The sequence below is a fragment of the Carcharhinus amblyrhynchos genome, chromosome 9, assembly GCF_965287045.1.
Source record: "Carcharhinus amblyrhynchos chromosome 9, sCarAmb.v2.hapA, whole genome shotgun sequence".
Lineage (NCBI taxonomy): Eukaryota > Metazoa > Chordata > Chondrichthyes > Carcharhiniformes > Carcharhinidae > Carcharhinus > Carcharhinus amblyrhynchos.
Genome location: NC_137332.1, coordinates 21,369,897 through 21,395,780, shown reverse-complemented (window position 1 = coordinate 21,395,780; position 25,884 = coordinate 21,369,897). Strand labels below are relative to the sequence as shown.

The window sequence follows — 25,884 nt, the reverse complement described above, 5'->3', positions numbered from 1 at the left end:
AGCTTTTAGGTAGGTTGTCTTTGTATAAATCAGTTAATCAGAGATTGATATGTCAATGTGTTGTTTCATGGAGTATTTGTGAAACTATGCTCTCAACTTGGCTTCTGGAAGAAACATAGAATAAGTGTTGCATCTTCTAATCAGGGACTAACAGAAGATTGGCAATTACATTAATTAGTGCCTCCTTCAAGCAGCTTTGAATAGTTAGATCAAGAATAGGTTTCCTACCCAGTATATTGATTACTAAGTCATGTCAGTGAAATTTGCACAGTGCTCTTCACATTTGCACAGATCTTACAAAGAGCAATCCAGTTAGTCACACTCTTCTGCTCTTTCCCCATATCAAAGAACAAAGAACAAAATCAGCCCGGGAAATAGGCCCTTCGGCCCAACGAGCCTGCGCCGCCATCTCAACACCACCAGTCCCCCTCTCCACCCCACCGCTACGACTTCTTTTCTCCTTCAGGTCTTTCTGAGGAATATTGTTGAATCTGTATGCACCATATAAAGCTGTGCATGCCAAATCCTAACCACTTGACAGATTAAATGGTATTCCCTCATTTTTCACCCTTCAGTTGTTGGAAACAGTTTCTCTTTCTTTTCTCTATCTAAACCATTTGTGATTAATGGTGAACAAAGAGACATTGAGAGGTACGAAGCTATTCCTTTAAAGAACTAATTGTTCAAAAGCATTTGGCAATACTTTGCCAAAAGCTTGATTTAATTTTGCAAGGCATTGTGTCACAAAGTACCTCTCTGTCACTTATAGATTACAGTGAACATGATACATGGTTATCTTTTTCTTTGGTGATAAATCTGCTCCTTCAAGCCAGGTATTTTGCAAATGAATCGATAATGGTGACAATGAACCATGAGTAGTTTGTGCTATCCTCTGACACCAAGCATCAGCAAAAATAATATTACCTCCTGTATTTAATGGATTATAAATCAGAATGGTTACAGAACAAAGGGAAGTCATTCAATTAATTGAATTGTTCCTGCAGTGAGCCAAAGTAGACTCAATGGGCAGTATGTTCCCGTCCCACTTACCACAGGAATCATAGATGGCGGGACACGGACCATACAAAGGTCTGTTTACCTCGGGTGGAATTTTCTAACCTTGGGGCAAGCACAGCTGGAAAATCCCATCTGATGAGTCTCGCTTACTCATCTTTTTCTCTTAACTCTGCAATTTTATTTGCTTCAGGTACTTATTCAATTTTCTTTTGGAAGCCATGATTGAATCTGCCTCCACCATACTTTCAGACAGACTTCCAGATGTTTTCCTCATGTCTGCTTTGGTGTTTTGGCCAGTTATGTGAATCTTTGTCTTCTGGCTCTTGACCCTTCATCCAATGGAAAAATCCTCAATCTATTCTGTCTAGAGCCCTCATAATATTGAGCGCTGTTAGAATGTAACTGGTGACAACTTTGTATTGGATAGAATGTGACCAATGGTAACAAGCTGTAAGGGTCAGCTGACCCAGTAAACCATGGAATCAATTGCAGAATGATGTGGTGATTGTTAGCTGACTCACTATAAATAAGAACCTGTTGGGAATTGTGGGGTGCTTGGAGTGGCCCAGGGCAAAGTCCCAAGTTTGGAGTAATGAAGTTTCTTTATTTTTAAGTTGGAGTAAGTTTTGTTATATTTTTATTGTCTCCATTTGAAGGGTTCCTTCCGAAGAAACAAGCACCTCTGTCAAATCCCCTCCCAGCCTTCCATGCATTTCTGTTTGTACAATATGATTGGAGTTGTGAAGAGTAGTATTATTATATTCCTCACATTCGATTTCTGAGCATTTCCATAAAAGATCTTGCAGTAAAAATTGCTGATCAGAAAAAGAATCATTTGCTTCTTTGACTTTCACATAGTTGCATCAATCTTTCTTGGAATGGATCTGCCAGCCTTGGACCTCTACAATCCATGGGATACATTAATCATGGTTGGATTCATAATTTGGCATGTTGCAACTGAACTAATTCTAGAGGCACATAATTTCATAATCACTTGTAAAGGTCAGTATTTCTATTTATCAATTTCAATTAGTTTTATAATTTCTTAATTTACTTTCTGATCTAGAAGATAACTGCAATTTAAATTGCCTGAGTTTTTACAGCAGTGTTGGGGAATTTTGAAAACCACTGAATCATATTGAAAATTTGGAGCATTTGCAGGCACGTAGCCTGGGTAAGTCTAAAATCGTGTTAATAACTATCTCACAAAGAACTTCCTGACATCAGAAACTTGATGTAGGATATTCCTTTTGAACCAGTGTCCCGTTATTTGCTTCCAATATTTATTTTCTTTTGGTTTGCTCATAGGATGTGAGTGTCATTGGCAAGACTAGTATTTATTCCCCATCCCTAATTGCCCCTGAGAAGATGGTAGTGAACTGTCACCTTGAAATGTTTTAGTAGCTTGCACTGCTGCCTCACAATTCCAGGGTCCCAGGTTCGATTTCTAGTTTGGGTCACTGTGCAGAGTCTGCATGTTCTCCCCACCTCTGCATGAGTTTCCTTCGGGTGCTCTGGTTTCTTCCCACAGTCCGAAAGATGAGCTGGTTAGGTGGATTAACTCGGCTAAATTCTCCCTCAGTGTAGCTGAACAGGCACTGGAGTGTGGCAACTGGAGAATTTTCACAGTTATGTCATTGCCTCCTTAATGTAAGCCTACTTGTGACCAATAAATAATAAATAAACATTAATTATCCACCACTGTTCACAACTGGTTGTGGCAGAGCCTTGTTCGGATATGTTGACTGTGGGAGCAGTTTATCGCTTGTGCTTCCCCTTTTTTATTTTGTACATAGTCCTGCACTGTGGCTTCATCATTTACTATCTGATATACTCAGAGGTCACTTCTTAGACACTGCCACACCAGGGTGACAAGATCAAGTCATCCCATAATTTCCAGACAAGATATTCTGCTCTTAAAAACACATTAGCTGCCTTTTGGGTTATCAAATGATAGAGAAATCACATAATACCCTAGCAGAATGGATGGTCAGTGGATTACCACTTGTGGGAGAGTTTAGAACTAGCAGGCAAAGTTTAAAAACAAAAATTAGCGGTGTTCCATTTAAGACTGAGATGAGGAGTAATTTGTCTTTGAGTAGTGTTAGTTTGTGGAATTCTCTTCCCCAGTAAGCCACGCAGGCTGTTGTGTCAATGAATATATCTAAGGCTGCGTTAGGTAGATTTTTGATCGGCAGAGCAATCGACGGTTATGGGGGGGGAAACAGAAAAGTGGAATTAAGACCAATCAGATCAGCCATGATCTTATCGAATAGAGGAGAAGGCTCAAGGGGCTGAATGGTCTACTCCTGCTTCTAAATCCTGTGTTCTTGTGCTTTGCAGAAATGGAAGTTCACTCAGAACGAAACTGAGCTTTAAATATAAAATTTACGTTGCTGTAATTTCCATACAACATTTAACTTTGCAACATTAGGTTAGTTAACCAGCACAAGGCCAATGTTATTTTCAGACACAGTTTTATGTATCATGAACATATAATGCAGAACATTATTACAGGTAGCAGAGTGGTTAGCACTAGTGCCTCACAGCGCCAGGTACCCGGGTTCAATTCCCAGCTTAGTCACTGTCTGTGTGGAGTTTGCACATTACATAGAACACTACAACGCAAACAGGCCCTTCAGCCCAAAATTTGCGCCGATCACATCTATACCTACCAAGCCATAGAACTATCTGTAACTTCCAATGCCATTAGATCCCATATACTCATCCAGAAGTCTTTTAAAAGACCCCAGCGAGTTCGCCTCTACCACCACCGACAGCAGCCAATTCCATTCACTCACCACCCTCTGAGTGAAAAACTTACCCCTAACATCTCCTCTGTACTTGCTTCCCAGCACCTTAAACCTGTGTCCTCTCGTAGCGACCATTTCAGCCCCGGGAACTAGCCTCCGAGAATCCACCCTGTCTATTCCTCTCAACATTTTATAAACCTCTATCAGGTCGCCTCTCAACGTTTGTCTCTCCAGGGAGGAGACCTAGCTCCCTCAACCTATCTTCATAAGGCATGCCTCCCAATCCAGGCAACATCCTTGTAAATCTCCTCTGCACCCCCTCAATAGCTTCCACATCCTTCCTATAGTGAAGCGACCAGAACTGCGCACAGTACTCCAAATGGGGTCTGACAAAGGTCCTATAAAGTTGCAGCATTACCTCCCAACTCCTAAACTCAATCCCTCGATTAATGAAGGCCAGTACACCATATGCCTTCTTGACCACTTCCTCCATCTGCGAGGCCGATTTAAGAGTCCTATGGACCCGGACCCCAAGATCCTTCTGCTCTTCAACCCAGCTAAGACTCCTACCCTTGATATTGTACTCCTGCATCCCATTGGTCCTGCCAAAATGGACCACTACACATTTATCTGCGTTGAAGTCCATCTGCCACATCTCCGCCCAGTCTTGCATCCTATCTGTGTCACGCTGCAACTTCTGACATCCCTCCAGACTATCCACAGTACCACCAACCTTCGTATCGTCTGCGAACTTACTAACCCATCCCTCCACTTCCTCATCTAGGTCATTTATGAAAATGACAAACAGCAAAAGTTCTCCCCATGTCTGCGTAGGTTTACTCTGGGTGCTCTGGTTTCCTCCCATGTTCTGAAAGACGTGCTGGTTAGGTGCATTGACCTGAACAGGCGCTGGACTGTGGCAACTAGGAAAATTTCACAGTAACTTCCATGCAGTGTTAATGTAAGCCTTACTTGTGACTAATAAATAAAACTTTAACATGAATGGGAATTTAGACACAGAATATTAACAGGAGTGTTAATTGTTCATAATCCAGTCCCAGCAGGTAAAACCTTGCACTAGCAGTGATGAAGATTGAAATGTACTCATATTGTTACCAGCAACATTTAATGCGAGTATTCGCAATAAAGTGGATGAACTTGCAGCGTGGATCAGTACCTGGGACTTTGATGTTGTGGCCATTTCAGAGACATGGATAGAGCAGGGTCAGGAATGATTGTTGCAGGTTCCGGGGTTCAAATGCTTCAGTCGGAGTAGAGAAGGAGGTAGAAGGGGGGGAGGGGTAGCATTATTAGTCAAGGATTGTATCACAGTGTCAGAGAGGAAGTTTGATGAGAACTTGTCTGTTGAGGTAGTATGGGCGGAGATTAGAAATAGGAGAGGAGAGGTCACCCTGTTGGGAGTCTTTTATAGACCTCCTAAAAGTTCTAGAGAGGTTGAGGAAAGGATTGTGGAGACGATCCTGGACAGGAGTGAAAGTAATAGGGTAATTGTTATGGGGGACTTTAACTTTACTAATATTGATTGGAATTGCTATAGCTCTAGCTCGTTAGAGGGGTCAGTTTTTGTACAAAGCGTGCAGGAAGGTTTTTTGACTCAGTATGTAGATAGGCCAACGAGAGGTGAGGCTATATTGGATTTGGTGCTGGGAAATGAGCCAGACCAGGTGCTAGACTTGGAAGTTGGTGTGCATTTTGGTGATAGTGACCACAATTCGGTTACGTTCACCTTAGTGATGGAAAGGGATAGGTATGAACCTCGGGTCAGTAGTTTTAGCTAGGGGAAGGGTAATTGAGGCTATTAGGAGAGAATTAGGAAGCATAGGTTGGACTACGAGACTACAGGGACTGGGAACGTCTGAAATGTGGAGTTTTTTCAAGGAGCAGCTACTGCGAGTCCTTGATAGGTATGTCCCTGTCAGGCAAGGAGGAATTGGTCGAGCTAGGGAACCGTGGTGCACTAAAAAAGTTGATTCGCTGGTTAAAAAGAAAAAGGAGGCTTATGTTCGGATGAGACTTGAGGGCTCAGGTAGTGCAGTAGAAAGCTGTAGATTGGCTAGGAGGGAGTTGAAGAGTGAGTTAAGAAGGGCTAAAAGAGGACATGAGAAGACTTTGGCTGATAGGATTAAGGAGAATCCTAAGGCGTTCTATAGATATGTTAAGAACAGAAGGTTTGTTAGGGCAAGATTAGGGCCAGTTACAGACAGCAGAGGGAAGTTGTGTGTGGAACCGGAAGAGATTGGAGAGGCATTGAACCAATATTTCTCTTCGGTGTTCATGCAGGGGGACATAAATGTAGCTGAGGAGAACACTGGGTTACAGGGGTGTAAACTAGACAGTATTGCAGTTGATAAGGGGGATGTGCTGGATATTCTTGAGGGTTTGAAAATAGATAAGTCCCCTGGGCCGGACGGGATTTACCCTAGGATTCCCTGGGAGGCAAGACAGGCGATTGCAGAGCCTCTGGCTCTGATCTTCAGGTCGTCGTTGCTCTCAGGTATAGTGCCGGAAGATTGGAGGATAGCGAATGTTGTCCCATTGTTTAAGAAGGGGAACAGAGACTTCCCCGGGAATTATAGACCGGTGAGTCTTACTTCTGTTGTGGGCAAGGTTTTAGAAAAAATTATTAGGGATAGGATTTATAGTTATTTGGAGAGTAATGAATTGATTGGAGATAGTCAGCATGGTTTTGTAGCGGGTAGGTTGTGCCTTACTAACCTTATTGAGTTTTTTGAGAAAGTGACCAAAGAGGTGGATGGGGGTAAGGCAGTTGACGTGGTATATATGGATTTTAGTAAGGCGTTTGATAAGGTTCACCATGGAAGGCTTCTGCAGAAAATGCAGATGTATGGGATTGGGGGTAATCTAGGTAATTGGATCAAGAATTGGCTAGCAGATAGGAGACAGAGGGTGGTGGTTGATGGTAAGTATTCGTCATGGAGTTCAGTTACGAGTGGTGTGCCTCAGGGATCTGTTTTGGGGCCACAGCTGTTTGTAATTTTTATTAATGATCTGGATGAGGGTATAGTTGGGTGGATTAGTAAATTTGCTGATGACACCAAAGTCGGAGGTGTGGTAGATAGTGAGGAAGAGTGTCATAGTTTGCAGGGAGACTTGGACAGGTTGCAGAGCTGGGCCGAGAGGTGGCGGATGGAGTTTAAAGCGGAGAAGTGTGAGGTAATTCACTTTGGCAGGAATAACAGATGTGTCGAGTATAGGGCTAACGGGAGGACTCTGAATAGTGTGGATGAACAGAGGGATCTAGGTGTATGTGTACATAGATCCCTGAAAGTTGGGAATCAAGTAGATAAGGTTGTTAAGAAGGCATATGGTGTCTTGGCATTTATTGGTAGGGGGATTGAATTTAGGAGTTGTAGCGTCATGTTGCAACTGTACAAAATTCTGGTGCGGCCGCACTTGGAGTATTGTGTGCAGTTCTGGTCCCCACATTATAGGAAGGATGTGGAGGCTTTGGAGAGGGTGCAGAGGAGGTTTACCAGGATGTTGCCTGGTATGGAGGGGAGGTCCTATGAGGAGAGACTGAGGGATTTGGGGTTGTTTTCGTTAGAAAGAAGGCGGCTAAGAGGGGATCTTATTGAAACATATAAGATGATTAGAGGTTTAGATAGGGTGGACAGTGATAGCCTTTTTCCTCGGATGGAGAAAGCTAGCACGAGGGGGCATGGCTTTAAATTAAGGGGGGGGTAGTTATAGGACGGATGTCAGGGGTAGGTTCTTTACCCAGAAGGTGGTGAGGGATTGGAATGCCCTGCCTGCTGCAGTTGTAAATGCGCCTAGTTTGGGGGCGTTTAAGAGATCCGTGGATAGGTTTATGGATGGAAAGGGATTGGTTTAGGTTAGAGGGTCATTGTTTTTTAACTGGTCAGCGCAACATCGTGGGCCGAAGGGCCTGTTCTGCGCTGTAATGTTCTATGTTCTAACTGTCCATGCAAAAGCTATAGGTTAACTGTGTTATGTCACTTTGCTTATGGGTATGAAATCTTTTGCGACATATTCGTGCATGTTTAGTATACACTTTCAGAATTTGAAGCAAAAACATTTCTCAATTACTCCAAATAATGAATTTAATCCAACCTTCCACAGCACAGAAAAGAGAAGAGGATAAAATGGAGATAATGGATTCAAGTGAATTGATTGATCCACAGGTACACAATTTTGGCTTTAGGTTTTTATTTTTTTTTAACTGATAGTATCAGAAGTTTAGAAAGCTCAATTATTTTTGTGTAAATTACAAAGGCAGACATTCTGTAAAACAGCAGAAACATTAACTCAATTTACATTAAATTGTTCAATTCTACAATTACAGGGTCATAGGTTTAAAATGATGGTATTGACACTCTACATCGGTGGAAACCTAACTTTTCTGATAACATTGCTGGTTGCAATTAGTCTTGTCTGATGGTAATCTTGGTTTACCTCCATCGATTCTGATCTTGAAGGTGTTTTGTATCTGCCCTTTTCTGATGAGCGGCTTGATCTTACCTATTGCTGTGCACTGAAGATTTCTGAGGCAGAGAATCCAAATACTCCACAATCAACAGAATGTGAGATTCTTCATGTACCCATTATACTTTTTACTCCAGAAACTCTCATTGCAACAAGTCAACAAACTAGAAAGGCAATGATTTTGTGAGAAGAGCAAGCAGCATGCATCAACTTTACATAGTTTGGATGTTTTAAAATGTGGTTTTATTTTGTGCTTTTTTTTTGGATTATTTTTATCTCTCTAAATGAAGTAAGTTTGCTTTAACCTAGCCTGTAAAAATATTTATGAGCTAACATAAAAATGAAAAGTGTTTTTAAAATGCAAGTTAAATTATTTTTAATAATTTCTCAGTATGTTCAATATGTTCTCAGATTAACAAGTGTCCCTTTTATATATCATGTGAATCTTTCCCCATTAAATCTCAGCTTTACTAGACCAAATGGGATTACCTCCTTTATCATTTGAATGGATGAATTCATGGCTAGCTTCTGCAAATATGGATGTGCATATTTTGTTGACTTAATTAAAATGTGAGCATGACACATTTCTAAACAAAGGGGTTGAACTCTGTTCATTTGTAAATTATGATAATTCTGTTGAGTCAATGAGTATAGACGTTACAGCACAGAAAGGGGCGCTTCAGCCCATCATGTCTATGCTGTCCATTGGGCACCTATCTATTCTAATCCCATTTTCAGCATTTGGTCTGCAGTCTATTTTGGTTTGATCACAGATAATGGCTTGAAGGTTATGTTGATGGTTGGAATTGCAAATAATTCAATAAAAGATTAGCTTAAGACAGTTTTGACTAGAGAGCTTTCAATCAAATTTTGCAGCATTAATTCTTTTCTCCACAGATGCTGCTTGACCTGTGAATTTGCAGAATTGTTTTGCTTTTATTTCAGATTTCCAGCATCTGCAGTATTTTGCTTTTGTCTGAGATTACTATGTTGTTGAAAAAGTCTTTCATAAACCATAATGGCCAGCATTTTTGGGACTATGGCTGCCATAATGGGTCCAACATTGCATCAGTGCTGTGCGTGCATGCTTTTGGTTTGGACCATGCTGGATACTATTTAGGGTACATTGTTAGCATGGACACTGGATGCGTGCACCAGGAGTGTGCAGAGTAGACAGAATGGCTTGTAACACTTACTTAGACTATAGAGGTGCCAATTCCAACCTCCAATACTCCAGCTATTACCATTCCTTAGCCTCACACAGTTGAACACAGATAGGATCCTCACCAGTGCTATTTACACATATCAAATACTATTTTGGGTTAATTATTGATTGATTTCTACTGGCTGGGTGGAGTTAACTGGAGTGTTTTGCTGTTCATAGAGTACTATTGCGTAAAGTTGGGGAATAATATGGCACATAACTGCAGCAGGCGACGGTGCAGAGGGACCTCGGGGTCCTTGTGCATGAGTCGCAAAAACCCAGCTTGCAGGTGCAGCAGGTGGTCAGGAAGGTGAATGGGATGCTGGCCTTCATAGCGAGGGGGATTGAATATAAAAGTAGGGAGGTCTTGCTGCGGCTATATAGGGCATTGGTGAGGCCACAGCTGGAGTACTGTGTGCAGTTTTGGGCGCCGTACTTACGCAAGGATATTTTGGCCTTGGAGGGAGTGCAGAGGAGGTTTACTAGGCTGATGCCGGAGTTGAGGAGGTTGAGCTATGAGGAGAGGCTGAATAAACTAGGCTTGTACTCGTTAGCGTTTGGAAGAATGAGGGGAGATCTCATTGAGACATATAAGATGATGAATGGGATGGATAGGATAGAGGTGGGGAGACTCTTCCCGCTCAGAAAGGACAGTAGGACTAGGGGGCACAGCCTCAAGATAAAGGGGGGATGGTTTAGAACGGAGTTGAGGAAGAACTTCTTCACTCAAAGGGTGGTGAATCTCTGGAATTCTCTGCCCGTTGAAGTGGTGGAGGCTACCTCGCTAAATATTTTTAAGGCGCGGGTTGATGGGTTTTTGATAAGAGAGGGGATTAAGGGTTATGGGGAGAGGGCGGGAATGTGGAACTGAGCCACGACAGATCAGCCATGATCTTATTGAATGGCAGGGCAGGCTCGAAGGGCTAGATGGCCTACTCCTGCTCCTATTTCTTATGTTCTTATAACGAAGATCCTTGATTCTCACTTCAAGGGTTCTGTTCACACCATTTGCCCCATTACGGGTACTGTAATTTATTCCCTCTCCGCTCCACCCCCACCCCCCCCCACCCCGCTCACCTGCAAGATAACAGGGAGAAAGAGTAGAGACTGTTCAAACAGGACAGCTATTTGCAAGAGTCCATAACTACACAGGATCTTCAATCTAAGTCAGGAACAGTATGCGCAATGCCTCCACTTCACAAAGAAATTGCTCACTAAAATCTGCCACCTCTTGCAAGCAGATCTGTGGCCTCAAAACCAGGTGAGGCCAGCATTGTCAGTGTGAAGGCGACTGTGGGTATGTTGTTCCTTGTTGGTCTCCCAGGCTAGAGCAAGGGAGATCATCAGCATCTTGATGTTCATTGTGTCAGGGAGGTAACTTACACACTGTAGGTGAAGTGAGGGGGAATACATTTCCAGAGAAAAGCAGGCAGAGCATGATTACAGGCTTCCTCATGGTGCAAGGTTCCTTTGACTCCATGTTGCTTTGCAGACTGCGTATCTAGAAGGCTGCTGATTTTCAATGGGAAGGCTGCAGATGGATTTGCAGCATGGCATTATGCAGCTCCTGACCTGGAAGGCCCTACTTTGCATCGCCCATTCTCCGCATGAGCAGCTCCATTCCTTATTGACTGGCTGGCAACAGCAAAGACGTTGGGCGGGTGGCAGTGGTGGAAGCACAAATACTGTCATCCTGAGGCAGGACAGTAGGTTGATGCTCTACAATGTCATTGCCACTCACCCATGACAGGGCCTCATGGGACAGGAGTGTGGCAGAGAATTAAAATAATAGGGAATCAGAAACTAGGATCACACTTGTGGATTCAATGGGGATGCTCTGAAAAGTGGCCATCCAATTTGCTTTTGGTCTCCCTCATAGCAGGAGACTGCAAGTTGAGCTGTGAATTCAGTGTACTAAATGAAATGAAGTAAGTCACCTTTTGTACCTGTTTCAGCTCTGGAAGATGGGGAGGAGATAAAAGTGAAGGTGTTGCATCTCCTGTGGTTGCATAGAAAGGTGCAAGGGAAAGGGAGAGAAAGTTAGGGGTGATTGAGGAGTGAATAAGGGATCACAGAGACTGATGACTTTGGTTATGGTATAAAGCTGAATAGGTTGCAGACAAGTAATAGTTGGTTAGTAATGTTGGTCCTAGCAACACCTGTGTTTTCATGGAATATGTGGGACATTCTTCATTGCAGTTCTACACTCGGGTTCCCTCCCTCCCCTCTCTTTTCAGAACATGGATGACTACATCAGTGCTGTTTCCTACTTTTGCTTCAGATTCACAAATGGCATCAATTTTGCTTCCAATGCTAAGTATTTTCAGCATTTTACATTTATATTTTTAAACTTGGGCCCATTCATTGCAAAATAAATTATACTGCATGTTTTATAATACTGAGTGTATCACATGTATTAATTTCTATCTGGTGTCAATCCACTTTTGTAGGGATTCCTGAAAATTTGGCTTTTGCCTTAATTAGAAGCATCTTTTTAAAAAATAACACATCTTGCAATGAAATACATTGGGTGAAACTACAGGAACTATTAATTTCACATTAACCTGTTCCAGTAAGCACTTCTACAAATAAAAAAAATAGAGTTATTAGTTTCACATGTTTATCCATTTGCTACCATGTTTATCAAATTAAACTTTGGGCCAGTTGTATGGATAGTAACACAGCTCACTCAACTACATTCACATACATCAGCCACTCATGTAAGTTGAAATTTTTAACCCTGGGAGGGTAAAGAAAAGGATTCAAATTAGACACAAACAATTATATTATGTTCACCACTAGAGATGTGAAGGAATGTTTCAAATGGTTGAACAGGTCTATTAACCATGTAATAACCCAAAGCACATGGAAGTGCAGAACAGTGACAGCCTTTGGGTTTGCACATAGGTGAACCAGTTTCAGGATGGCTTAATTGCTGCACTATTCATTTGAATTCATTGTATTCTTGTAGGAGTGCTATTCAAACCTGTAGTTGCTAGCACGTATACGAGCTTCCCAGTGCAGGGCCAGAGCAGTCTTGTGACATGTTTTCGTTGCTTGCACCTAGTGTAGAAAAACGGCATTTTGTTAGTTTGTCCATGGAGGCATATTCTTAACACATTACTATTAGGGGAACCCAACTGGAAGTTCCAAGGTCACTGTGTCAGACACCACAAAGAATCACAGGAAGGAAAGATGATTGGTAGGGGAGGTTAACACTTTCATATGGAAGTCCAGGTAAAGAACAAGTTAAAATAGGAGCTTATGTGTTTGGTGTTGATTTCAACGTAAAAGAGGAGGATGCATGCATATGAATGCTCATTTTAAGTTGAGGCCAAACAAAAGATTATAGATCTGGACAGTCTAAGACTAAGACATAGCACAATGGTTAGCACTACTATCTCACAGTAGCAGGGACCCAGATTTAATTCCCGGCCTGGGTCACCAACTGTATGGAGTCTGCACGTTCTCTTCATGTCTGCGTGGGTTTTCTCTGGGTGCTCCGGTTTCTTCCCACACTTCAAAGATGTGCAGGTTCGGCGAATTCGCCATGGTAAATTGTCCCTCAGTGTCAGAGATTAGCAGGGCAAATACGTGGGGTTACGGGAATAAGGCCTGGTTGGGATTGTAATTGGTGCAGGCCTCTTTCTGACCTGTAAGGAATTCTATGACTGTGATTCTATGGTTATTGATTAAACATGAGAAGCAACAATGGGGAAAAAAGGCAATACCCCTCAAAATTGCTCAAGAATTCGTAACTACAAAGTCAACATCCCTCAGTAAACTGATAAAGAATATTAATACTGACTAGTATTTCATCATTGGTAGAAAATGATTAAATATTTGGGGGATACTAAAATATATAAATTTGCACCATTTTACATGAATTTCAGAATTGTCTGCTAAAATCCCCTAAACCTCCCTGATATATGAGCAAATTCCTTCAGTGATTTAATAGCCAAAGGCTGGGGGGAGAAACACATGCACCAAGTCTTTGCTGGGTTCCCTACCCAACCTCTTTGCCAGCCCTGCTCTTGTGATAATGATGTGGAGATCCCAGTGTTGGACTGGGGTGGGCAAGATGAAAGGTTACACGATACCAGGTTGTAGTCCAATAGGTTTATTTGAAATTACAAGCTTTCAGAGAGCTGCTCCTTTTGTGCTGGGGAGGCTGGCGAGCGGGGGTGGGGGGGGGGGGGGGAAGGTGGAAATGGGCAGCGTTGGTCAGGGAAGACATTGGGAGACTTGCAGCCCTGTTGTGAGGTGGGGGTGGGGAGCTATTGGGAGGCGAGCGATCGGGAGGCGAGCAGAGGAGGTTCACTAGGCTGATACCGGAGTTGAGGGGGTTGAGCTATGAAGAGAGGCTGAATAGACTGGGCTTGTACTCGTTAGAGTTTAGAAGGATGAGGGGGGATCTTATTGAGACGTATAAGATGATGAAAGGGATGGATAGGGTAGAGGTGGAGAGGTTCTTCCCGCTCAGAAAGGACAGCAGGACTAGACGGCACAGCCTCAAAGGGGGGGCAGTTTAGAACGGAGTTGAGGAGGAACTTCTTCACTCAAAGGGTGGTGAATCTCTGGAATTCTCTGCCCGTTGAAGTGGTGGAGGCTGCCTCGCTAAATACATTTAAGACGTGGGTAGATAGGTTTTTGGTAGGCAAGGGGATTAAGGGTTATGGGGAGAAAGCGGGAAAGTGGAACTGAGCCACTTCAGATCAGCCATGATCTTATTGAATGGCGGGGCAGGCTCGAAGGGCTAAATGGCCTACTCCTGCTCCTATTTCTTATGTTCTTATGATCCCGAGGCTGGTGATTGTGGGGAGTGGGGGTCCAGTGCGTGTGCGCCATCTTTAATTACATTGTGGATTTTCGATCCATTTGTGAAGTATATTCCTACTGTGCTCTCTTTCTGCAACACCAAAAACTTCGCTGTTGTATTCGGTGATAGAGTGTAGTACTGAAGTTTGCAGCACCAATTACAATATTTATAGTCGACTATAATTGTTGCATATCATTGTATATGCATAATTACAAATTATGCTTGTGTAAAAAATAAGTTTCCATAAAAGAACTACTAGAAAGAATTAAGTGCCCATGCCAATTAACGTATTCATCTACTAAAGATAGAGTTGTACTGTTACAAGTTTACATGTTTATACATGTATTGTTTATTTGCTGAAATGAACTGAATCTAGTTCTGAACTGGTAGAATGAGTACTTGAACTCTGTGTACTGTTACTTTAACATGATGCTTTTCTCCTATGCTGTGAAATGTATATAAATAATATCTTCATGTTGTCAGACAAGAATCCAGTAAAACTGGTGGAGGAGTAATCTTGGGGAAAATACTGATCAATGTCAACAAGCTGTAGACTGAGTTGAAGAAACGTGAAGGCAGAATAACGAGGACAAATGGATCTGGACTGTTTGGTTTGGTTAAGTTGTGCCTCATTGTTGGAGCTGTGATGATGAGGTTTGAAATATCTCGAAGGAACAAAATTTAAGTGCAAGTGGATTATAAAAAGCTTGAAGAAAATATCTGCTGTATGAAACTGCTATCGTTGGGAAAGAGAAGCTAGTAGCAGGTGAGGATTGTTAACATGGGTTAAACAGTTTTTGTTCTGTAACCATACAGAGGATCAAATAATCCACTAAGCAGAGGAGCTACGTTTTCAGAAGAGAGAAACATTTATACAACTTTTATTAAATTTACTAAACTGATTAACAGTAAGCTTAGAAAGTACATGAATATTTGTTTTAATCTCCCTTTGTTCCCAAGAACTCCAAATGCATGCTAACACATTTTGTCTTCTAATTCTAATGCCTTTACAAATAGATAGGACTGATAATAACACTCCTTTTTCAATCAAAAATCTGTCTGAGGCAGATTATATGAACATATCCAATGACCCAGTGTCTACTGCTTTCTCGGGTAGAGAATTACAAAGAGTAAAGACCTTTGAAGAAAGGAAATTCTTCTTCAGCTCCTTCTTAATTGGTTGACCCCTTATTCTGAGAATGCCCCTTGAGGGGTAACATCCTCTCAACATCTGTTCAGTCAAGCCTCCTCAGAATCTTACAGATTTTAATAAGATCATCTCTCATTTGTAAACTCCAATGAGTACAGGTCCAACATGGTCAGTCTATCCTCATCAGACAACACATGCAAACTCTTCACCTTAGGAACTGACATGGTGAACCTTCTCTAATCTGCTTCCAAGGCAAATATATCTCCCCTTAAGTAAAGAGATAAAAAAATGCACGCAGTACCATTGGTGCAATTTCATCAGGTCCAAGAGGCTTGTCAGCATTTAGTCCCATTAGTTTTTTTGAATACAATTTCTCTAGTGATACTTATTGGTTAAGTTCCTCCCTCCATTCACCTCCTTTAATTCCTGTTAGTGGGATGCTTTTAGTGTCAACGATTTTAAAAAAAAATTTTTTTAAATCTTCAAAATTGCTACCATATCTAAGTTTCTCATTATATCAGGAGCTGACTTTGACTTTTTTGGGTTGTTTGATTGAAGGCAGAAGGGAAGCATGAACATTAACAAGGAAGTTATGTCAAAGCTTTGTAAATCATTGGCTAGGTTCCAACTAGGTTATTACAGTACATCTCTGCCATGAACACTTTAGTAAGGGCATCAAGGCCTTGGAGAGGGTAAAATGGAGAAACTGTGGTTTCTTAAAAGTTGGGATTACAAACAAATTTGATTAAAGTGTCAAAATTATTAATAGGTTTTCTAAAGCAAATAAGGAAGAACAATCTCCAGTGACAGAAGGATCTATAACTGGAGGGTACAGATTTAAGGTGATTGGTTAAAGAACCAGAGGTTATAGCACTGTAGCTTGTGTATTTTGGGATGTCGTTCATCCATCATTGCCATCAGATAGCCACCAGTTCTTGGCAATGTGGCTCTTTGGGCATATCATGGCACCACACGCCATCTTGCCTCCAAAAGGCAGTCAGGATCCTATCAGCATTTCCTTCCATCCCATTTCCCTCATCTCTTTATCACAATCCCCTTAAATACATCTATTTGCCTTTGTGATTCCTTGGGGTATCATAATCCACATTCTTACCCGTATTTGTGTGAAGAAGCTTTTCTTGAATTCCCTGTTGGAATCAGCCAGATAAGTCTCTGATATAACAATTACTCTGACCTGGGTAAGCTCAAGCCATAGAACAAGTGAAAAAAGAGGTCATTCAGCCCATCCAGTCTACACCGACTGTCCGAAAGAGTATCCCTCCCAGACCCTCCCCCCTCTGCCCCATCCCCATAACTGTACTCAAATCTACTTAATCTACATACCTTTGGGCATTAAGGGGCAATTTAGCATGGCCAATCCATCTAACCTGCAGAATCTTGGACAATAGGGGGCAATGTAGTGTGGCCAATCCATCCAGCCTACACATCCTTGGACACTAAGTGGAAATTTAGTGTGGCCAATCCATCCAACCTGAACATCTTTGTACTGTGGGAAGAAACTGGAGCACCTGGAGGAAACCCAAGCAGAAATGGGGAGCCTTCTGCCAAAGTTGGAGTTTCCCCCAACATGGGCTCATGAAGGCGGGAATGGTGTTTGCATTAATCTGAAGCATGCTAACAGAGTGTCTTCCCACTGCTCCCAGGAGCATGAGTCCTATCTGACAGCACCCAGCAACAGGGGTGCCAGTAACACCTCTGGTGATTGTGACACAGGCAATCCTAAGGGTCAATTTTGACAACCAGAGTTCGGTCGTAGAAACAGGAAGATCAAGAATTTCTGGAAACTTGGGTAAAACAATTTTTTTCTACGGACGGCACCCAAATAAAGAATTTTTACCTGGTGGCAAATGATCAGCTGCAGTGGAAGATGGCAGGAAGCTTTCAGAGGCAGTTGCTGCTCCGTGAAGGTAGCACCGCTGTTGACGCAGCTCTTCCTCCCGCTGTAGGACCTCCCGGATCTCCTGACTGAGAATGGACTGGGATCCGTTCGAGCGCAGCTTGAAGAAGGGGTTACTCTGCAACGTCTCCTCTGTCTGCGGCGGCTGCAGGGGCACAACGTCTGCCGAGTGCCGGAGGACCACGTCTGGTGTTTCCAGGATGACAACATTGGCACTTTCCACAGCCGGGCACCTGAGCTTCAGCCCAGCATCCGTCTTGCCTTCCTCTGAAGAAGCCGAGGTGCCATTCTCCAGTCTCAAGTGACCCAGGGTCATGTCATGGCTGGGGGGCTGTCTTCTCAGCGGAGGGTGGGACCCCGGCAGAGTGGCAGGGGCAGGGATATGGGGGATGAACAGCTTACTGTTGGCTGGGAGTGGGAAAGGATAATGTTGCTCGAAGATCTTCCTTCTCTCCTCAATCTCTGGGATCAGACCCTTGTCATAGGTCCCCTTCACCTTCCCCTGCTGGACCAGGTCCTCTTCTCGCTGGCGTTCAAGTAAGATTTCTCTCTGCATCTGCATCTCTGCAAACTGGTTGCTTTTAACTTTGGCCGCGGGGTTGGGGGCAGGCTGGAGGATAAGCGGGCGGGTTCTGATCTCCACGTATTCCTCTGAACAAGCGTGCTTTTTAATGCCCCTGGCCTTCCTCAGACTCTCCTCGCGTTTGACACCCAGGCGGATCTCCCTCTCGATCGGAGTCTCGGATTTCCCATTCGCCAGGGAGGCAGAGCTGCAGGTTTCGCTCTGGAACAGGATGTCGGTCAGGTTGTCCGCTTCTGAGCGGCAGGTCGAGTCATCCAGGCCGGAGTCGCTGCCCTCTGAGCAGGCACTGAAGTCTGCGACGTTCAAGAGCTCCAGATCCCTCAGTGCGCCGCTGTCCCCCGGCTCTTGCTTACCATTCAAACCCCTCCAGCCTTCCAGCTCATCGCCGCTCTGCGCTCTGTCCGGGGGTGGGTGGACCTTTCTCAGGCTGTCCTCGGCGCTCCCCTTCACCGGCGGCCGTTTGGCCGGGCTCTCGTGTTTCCTGTGTCTGACCGAGGGTCTCTTGCTGTGAGCCCTGCTGATCTCCTCCAGCAGCAGCCACTGCCTGCGGGCAGCCGCGAAGTCCACATGCTCCGTGTTCACATTCTCATTCCCCGCCGCTTTGGACGGTCCCGGGAGCTGCCCCGCAGGCTGGAGCTCGGCGTGACTCTGCACCTTCTGGTTGGGGTGACTTCTCAGTGACAAGTGCTGCTCCAGCATTTCCAATATCGGCTTCTGGCTGGGGGAAGCCACGCGGCCGTTTGACCAACTTCCATGCACTGGGTCGTTTGAATGTTTCTTGAATGTGTCTGCCTGGGCAGGCTCTAGCCCGTCCACATGTGGCAGCAGGGGGGCACTGGGTGAGAAATCATTCCCATTGGCAACTGGAATGCTTTCCGACTCTCTGTGCTGCATCACACTCTCTTCGGATATTTGATTGCCATTGTTGGCCAAGCAAGGCTTCATCTGTCCATTTGGACCAGTGGCTGACACATCCATCAAGCCTTCTTCATCATCCTCATCATGTGAGGTGGTTAAGGGAGTCAAACTTTCCTCGGACAGTTTACTTAAACCGATGGCTGAGAGATTTCCAACACTCCCTCCCTCTTGACTGCCTTCAGACAAGCTTTCCAATATTGCCTCGTTTAGTTCGATGAAGGAGGAGATCTCTGATGGGTGTTCTTTTGAACTTGCCACTGCCGGAGTGAGGGCTTCACTTGCAGCTCCCTGGGTGATTTGGAAGATCCTCAGCATCTCTTCCCCCTGGTCGATTTGGGCTGAGAAAGGGGTTCTGGTAATGTCCTGCCCTACCTCGAAATCTTCCACGGTCAGGGATTTGGCAGCTGCTGCGCCCAGCACTGCAGTCGAAGGGTCTTTATGAATAATGGCATAAATGGCCTCTGGTATTTCATAGGTTGAAGAAGACAGCCTTTCAGAAGCTAGAGGTGCCGGTGCTGTGTGATCCAAGCCCTCAGTTGTGGAAGGAAGCTTCATGCCATTCTGATTCCCATCACTGGCTTCTTTCGTATTATCCACCAGACTCGGATCCGCTGTTAAACTGGAAGTGTGCTGCTGCTCGTTTAACCTCGAGTCTTCCCTTTCAGTAATCCCATTGACCTTTCCTTCATGAACGGTGCCACTTTCTGTTACTTCCGTTTCCATGGCGATAGATTTGGGCACACCAGTGCCTTTCGATCCCGAAATGGCCTCACCGGTTTCTATGGTTACATTTGGTTTACGAGTATCTCCCAGGTCAACATTTTCTTTCAGTTCCTCTCCAGTCTTTCTCCACTTGGCCAGGAAGCCGGCTGGCTATAAAGATAAGCATACGTGTAAAATTACTAAAACGCTGACAAAAGTTAGCTTGACCAAACCTAACCTCTCAGGAAAGAACACCAGATAGTCATTGCAGAAATTGTACAGAATTTTGGTTGGATAAATTAAACCATCCACCCTTTAAGCTGGCAAAAAAAAAGTTACACAGGACTATTCAGACAAGAACAAGGGGATTCTCTTGGTTTCCTGGACAACTATTCTTCAAGCTACCTAGAGTAGATTATCCCGTAATTAACTTCTTTGTTGATTGTGGCAGCTTGCTGTGTGCATTTTGAGGGAGGGGTTTCTATATTACAACAGGAAGCACACTTCTAAAGTATTTCATTGGCCATAAAATGCTCTGGGACCACCCAAGGTCATGAAAATGGTTATACATTATAAATATATATACTGCAAGTTCTTTCCTTAACACTTTAGAATATCATCATTATATATTCACACAACAATTATACCATTAACCTTAGCAATTCAGTTACTCGGCAATGTTTTCAGATCATCGCAATCATAGAACTACACTGGATGCCAGATTGACATAGGTTATTTTCCCTCAAGGTCATAAAAAAAACTTGCTAAGAAGAGATTTTAAAATTATGAGAGGACTTCTCCTTTGCAATTCGCTTTGTTCTCCAAAAAAGTCACATATTTTACACCTTCCAGCTTAGATTATGAGGGGCATGGACAGAGTGGATAGTCCGAAGCCTTTTTCCTAGGGTGGATGAGTCAATTACTAGGGGGCATAGGTCTAAGGTGCAAGGGGTAAGGAGATGTGCGAGGCAAGTTCTTTTACACAGAGAGTGGTGGGTGCCTGGAACTCACTACCTGGGGAGGTGGTGGAAGCAAATATGATAGTGACTTTTAAGTGGTGTAAGGACAAGTACATAAATAGGATGGGAATAGAGGGATATGATCCCGAGAAAGGTAGGGTGTTTTAGTTCACATGGGCAGCATGGTCGGTGCAGGCTTAGAGGGCCGAAGGGTCTGTTCCTGTGTTGTAATTTTTTTTTGTTCTTAGATGTGTGAGTAAGCAAAGTGTGCTTGGTTTGCCATATAGCTATATTTTGAAGTCCCAAGATAGTGGCTAAATATGTGGCCCCCTTCTTGTTACCCCTTTGTGGAATGGGTAGCTGGATTTCTCTCAACGATTATCTCAGCAGGACTCATTCAGTAGCCTCCCTAAGACATTGCAGTGCTTGGGAAATATATCATTACCCAGGTAAACATAACATAAGAAATAGGAGCAGGAGTAGGCCATCTGGCCCTTCGAGCCTGCCCCGCCATTCAATAAGATCATGGCTGATCTGTCGTGGCTCAGTTCCACTTTCCGGCCCTCTCCCCATAACCCTTAATCCCCTCTCTTATCAAAAACCCATCAACCCGCTTCTTGAAAATATTTAGCGAGGCAGCCTCCACCACTTCAACGGGTAGAGAATTCCAGAGATTCACCACCCTTTGAGTGAAGAAGTTCCTCCTCAACTCCGTTCTAAAACACCCCCCCTTTATCTTGAGGCTGTGCCCCCTAGTCCTACTGTCTTTTTTGAGCGGGAAGAGTCTCTCCACCTCTATCCTATCCATCCCATTCATCATCTTATACGTCTCAATGAGATCTCCCCTCATTCTTCTAAACTCCAACGAGTACAAGCCTAGTTCATTCAGCCTCTCCTCATAGCTCAACCCCCTCAACTCCGGTATCAGCCTAGTAAACCTCCTCTGCACTCCCTCCAAGGCCAAAATATCTTTGCGCAGGTGCGGCGCCCAAAACTGCACACAGTACTCCAGCTGCGGCCTCACCAATGCCCTATACAGCTGCAGCAAGACCTCCCTACTTTTATATTCAATCCCCTTCGCTATGAACGCCAGCATCCCATTCGCCTTCCTGACCACATGCTGCACCTGCAGGCTGGGTTTTTGAGACTCATGCACAAGGACCCTGAGGTCCCTCTGCACCGTCGCCTGCTGCAGTTTTTCGCCACGTAAGTAATAGTCCTTCCTACCATTCTTCCTTCCAAAGTGGACCACCTCACACTTACCAACATTAAATTCCATTTGCCATTTCCTGGCCCATTCGCCCAGCCTATCTAGATCCTTCTGCAGACTCTCCACACCCTCCGCACAATTTGCCGTTCCCCCAATCTTGGTGTCATCCGCAAATTTCGACACCCTACACTCGGTTCCCTCCTCCAGATCATCTATATAAATGGTAAAAAGCTGAGGCCCCAGCACCGACCCCTGGGGCACTCCACTAGTCACCATCCGCCAATCCGAATAGCACCCGTTGACCCCCACTCTCTGCCTCCTATTTGACAACCAATCCTCTATCCACGCTAACACCCTACCCCCAACTCCAAGTCCCCTGACCTTCTGCAATAACCTCTTATGAGGTACTTTGTCAAACGCCTTCTGAAAATCCAGAAAGACCACATCCACCCGCTCTCCTCTATCCTCCGCCCTAGACACATCCTCATAGAACTCCAGTAAATTTGTCAGACACGACTTCCCTTTAATGAAACCGTGCTGCGTCTGCTCTATCAAGCAATTCCCTTCAAGATGCCTCGCAATTTCCTCCTTAATGACGGATTCTAACATTTTACCTACCACAGACGTTAAACTAACCGGCCTATAATTCCCTGCCTTTTGCCTGGCACCCTTCTTAAACAACGGCGTAACATTAGCCGTTTTCCAATCTTCCGGCACTTCCCCGGAATCCAGCGATGTCTGGAAAATAACCACCAATGCATCCACTATAACCTCCGCCATTTCTTTCAGAACCCTCGGATGCATTTTCTTGTACAAAAATAACAATTAATAAACATTATCAAGAAATAAACATATTATTCAGTTATGTAATTTGATGAAATATGGTGCACACTAAAGATTTTATTAGCCATAATTAAATATTAGCAGGCTATCATACAGCCAATATTGGACAATACTTTTTCATAATGTTTGCTGAATCTCAATGTAGTTTTTAAATACAGATGCTCTTCTGATCCTGGCACCCCCTCTGCTCCAACTTCAGTAGTAAAGCTTCCTACTATATTTGCAATTGCACTCTAGAACTCTCCATAAACCCACCTCACTATCTTTTTCCCTATCACCAAAAGCCTCCTCAAAAGCAATTTCTTCAAAAAGGTGCCTCTGTTCATCTCTTTGAATACTTCCTCTACAACAGCTCAGCATACATTGTTCTCTGTTATGTTTGGAATGTTTACAACATTAACAGCACAAATGCGTTTTACTGCTATTGACACCAAATTTACACTTTACATGGCATGTTTACAAATTTTTACCAAAGTTCCTCTAACAGCATAATTTCTAGACTCTGTAAAAATCAATTAAAACTGCTTTTTCCAAGTTTGCATTCTTTTAAAAATTAGACGTGAACATTGTGGCTGGCTACCAGACAATTACCATTCGACTAGCCTGGGGCAAAGAAGGTGCCCCTTAATTATTGCTTCATACATTACCCTGGTTTTCAAAATACTTTTAAACACAGTATTCTCTCCAAAGTTCACTATTAACCCAATTGCAGGTAAGTTTTACTGAACTATTTGAAACACCTATTTTGGAATACTTGATTCAACATCCACAAATTCTAACAGTACAAAATTTGAGGTCAGCCTCAATTGAAACAAAGTACTAGTTTTAGACCCACATTTCTCACTCCTAAACTGAATGGAAAATTCTATCATGATCACTCTTGCCTACAGATCCCTTACTATGAAGTCATTTATTAATCCTGTCTCATTACATCGTACCAAGTCTAATATAAACTGATCCTTCATTGTTTTCAGAATTAACTGTTCTACAGAGCTGCCCTGAATACACATTACATTATTCTCTGAACACATTCTCCAAGCTACATTTGCCAATTTGATTTGTTCAATCTATATGAAAATTAAAATCACCCACGAGTATCTTAATACCCTTCTTACAACTGTCCATTATTTCTTTATTTATACTCAGTCTGACACTTTTGCTACCGTTTGGGAGCCTTCAATTATTCCTATCAGTAACCCCCTTCGCTTGCTATTTCTTATTTCCACCCAAACTGGTTTTATAGCTGGGATTTCTGGTTCTTCTGTGACATGACCTTTTATTTTTATTCATTCATCACTGGCAGACCAGCATTTATTGCCTACGCTGAATTGCCCTCAAGAAGATGGTGGTGAGCTGCCTTTTTGAACTACTGCAGTCCATGTGGTATAGGTACATCCACTGTGCTGTTAGGGAGATTTTTGCAGGGTTTTACAGTGATATATTTCCAAGTCAGGTGATGGTGTTCCTATGTGTCTGCTGCTCTTGTCCATCCAGCTAGTGGCAGTCAGGCTGTCTAAGGAGCCTTGGTGAGATCCTACGGTGCATCTTGTAGATGGTGCATGCCACTACCACTGTTTGTTGATGGTGGAGGGAGTGAATGTTTGTGGAAGGGATGTCAATCAAGTGGGTTTTGTTCTATATGGTCATAGAGTCAAACAGCACAGAAAAGGCCTTCAGCCCATTGAGTCGGCACTGACAATAACTACCATTGCAGTCACTCTATTCCCATTTTCCAGCACTTGCGCCATATCCTTGAATGTTATAATTTTTCAAGCGCTTGTTCAAATAATTTTTAAAGGTTGTAAGGTTTCCAGCCTTCACTACCTTCCCAGGTAGTGCATTCCAGATCCCATCACCCTGAGTGAAAAAATGCTTCCTGCAATCCCCTTTGACTGTCTTGCCCCTTACCCTAAAACTATGCTCCTTCGAGATTGATCCCTCAACCAGAGGAAACAGCAGGTTCCTATTCACCGTGTCCATACCCCTCATAATGTTATACGCTTGAATCATGTCCCCCCTCAGCCTTCTCTGCTCCAAAGAAAACAATCCAAGCCTATCCAATCTCTCCTTACAGCTCAAATGCTCCATCTCAGGCAACATTCTGGTGAATTTCCTCTGTACCCCTTCCTAGGAAGGATGCAATCACATCCTTCCTATAGTGAGGTGACCAGAACTGCATACCATACTTCAACTGTGGCCTAACCAACGTTCTGTACAATTTCAACATTACCTCCTTGCCAAATACCATAAACTGATAAAAATAAGTGTCCCACATATCTTCTAAACTATTCTATTCATCTGTTCTGCTGCCTTAAAGGGTCTGTAAATAAGTAACCCAAGATCCATCTGTTCCTCTGAGCTTCCTAGTGTCTTGACATTCATTAAATATTCCCTTGTCCTGTTACTTCTTCCAAAGTGCATCACCTTCCACTTACCAGGATTAAATTTGATTTGATTTTGATCTGATTTATTATTGTCACATGTATTGGGATACAGTGAAAAGTATTGGTTCTTGCGCTCTACAAAGCCAAAACATATCGTTCGTAGAGTACATAGGGAGAAGGAGAGAGAGTGCAGAATATGTTACAGTCATAGCTACGGTATAGAGAAAGGTCAGCTTAATGTAGGTCCACTCAAAAGTCTGATGACACAGGGAAGAAGCTATTCTTGAGTTGGATGGTATGTGATCTCAGATTTTTGTATCTTTTTCCCGATGGAAGAACAAAGAACAAAGAAAATTACAGCGCAGGAACAGGCTCTTCAGCCCTCCAAGCTGCACAGACCATGCTGCCCAAGTTAACTAAAATCCCCTACCTTTCCGGGGACTATATCCCTCTATTCCCATCCCATTCATGTATTTGTCGAGATGCCCCTTAAAAGTCACTACCATATCCGCTTCCACTACCTCCCCCGGCAACGAGTTCCAGGCACCCACTACTGTCTGTGTAAAAAATCTGCCTCGTACATCTCCTTTAAACCTTGGAAGACAGAAGAAAGTATCTCTGGAGCATATGGAGTCCTCAATTATGCTGGCTGCTTTTCTGAGGCAGAGGGAAGAGTAAACACAATGAATGGATGGGAGGTTGGTCAGGAAGGCGAATGGGATGCTGGCCTTCATAGCGAGGGGGATTGAATATAAAAGTAGGGAGGTCTTGCTGCAGCTGTATAGGGCATTGGTGAGGCCGCAGCTGGAGTAGTGTGTGCAGTTTTGGGCGCCGCACCTGCGCAAGGATATTTTGGCCCTGGAGGGAGTGCAGAGGAGGTTTACTAGGCTGATACCGGAGTTGAGGGGATTGAGCTATGAGGAGAGGCTGAATAAACTA

The 25,884-nt window shown here is 43.6% G+C and overlaps 2 protein-coding genes across 3 annotated transcripts in view; one reads left to right on the top strand and one right to left on the bottom strand.

Annotated features, from left to right (window-relative positions):
- The window catches only part of LOC145347637 (ferric reductase 1-like), a 54,471-nt gene extending 44,004 nt beyond the window's left edge, over positions 1 to 10,467 (top strand). For both annotated transcript variants that reach the window (XM_080195291.1, XM_080195290.1), the window contains exons 14-16: positions 1,876 to 2,019; positions 7,893 to 7,954; positions 8,116 to 10,467. In XM_080195291.1, coding sequence (XP_080051417.1) covers positions 1,876 to 2,019; positions 7,893 to 7,954; positions 8,116 to 8,208 — 299 coding nt within the window. In that variant the 3' untranslated portion in view covers positions 8,209 to 10,467. The remainder of the gene's footprint in view (positions 1 to 1,875; positions 2,020 to 7,892; positions 7,955 to 8,115) is intronic.
- Positions 10,468 to 10,523: 56 nt separating this feature from the next.
- The window catches only part of LOC145347636 (uncharacterized), a 52,167-nt gene continuing 36,806 nt past the window's right edge, over positions 10,524 to 25,884 (bottom strand). The window contains exons 2-3 of the mRNA XM_080195289.1: positions 17,287 to 19,720; positions 10,524 to 12,522 (exon numbers count right to left, since the gene is read on the bottom strand). Coding sequence (XP_080051415.1) covers positions 12,455 to 12,522; positions 17,287 to 19,720 — 2,502 coding nt within the window. The 3' untranslated portion in view covers positions 10,524 to 12,454. The remainder of the gene's footprint in view (positions 12,523 to 17,286; positions 19,721 to 25,884) is intronic.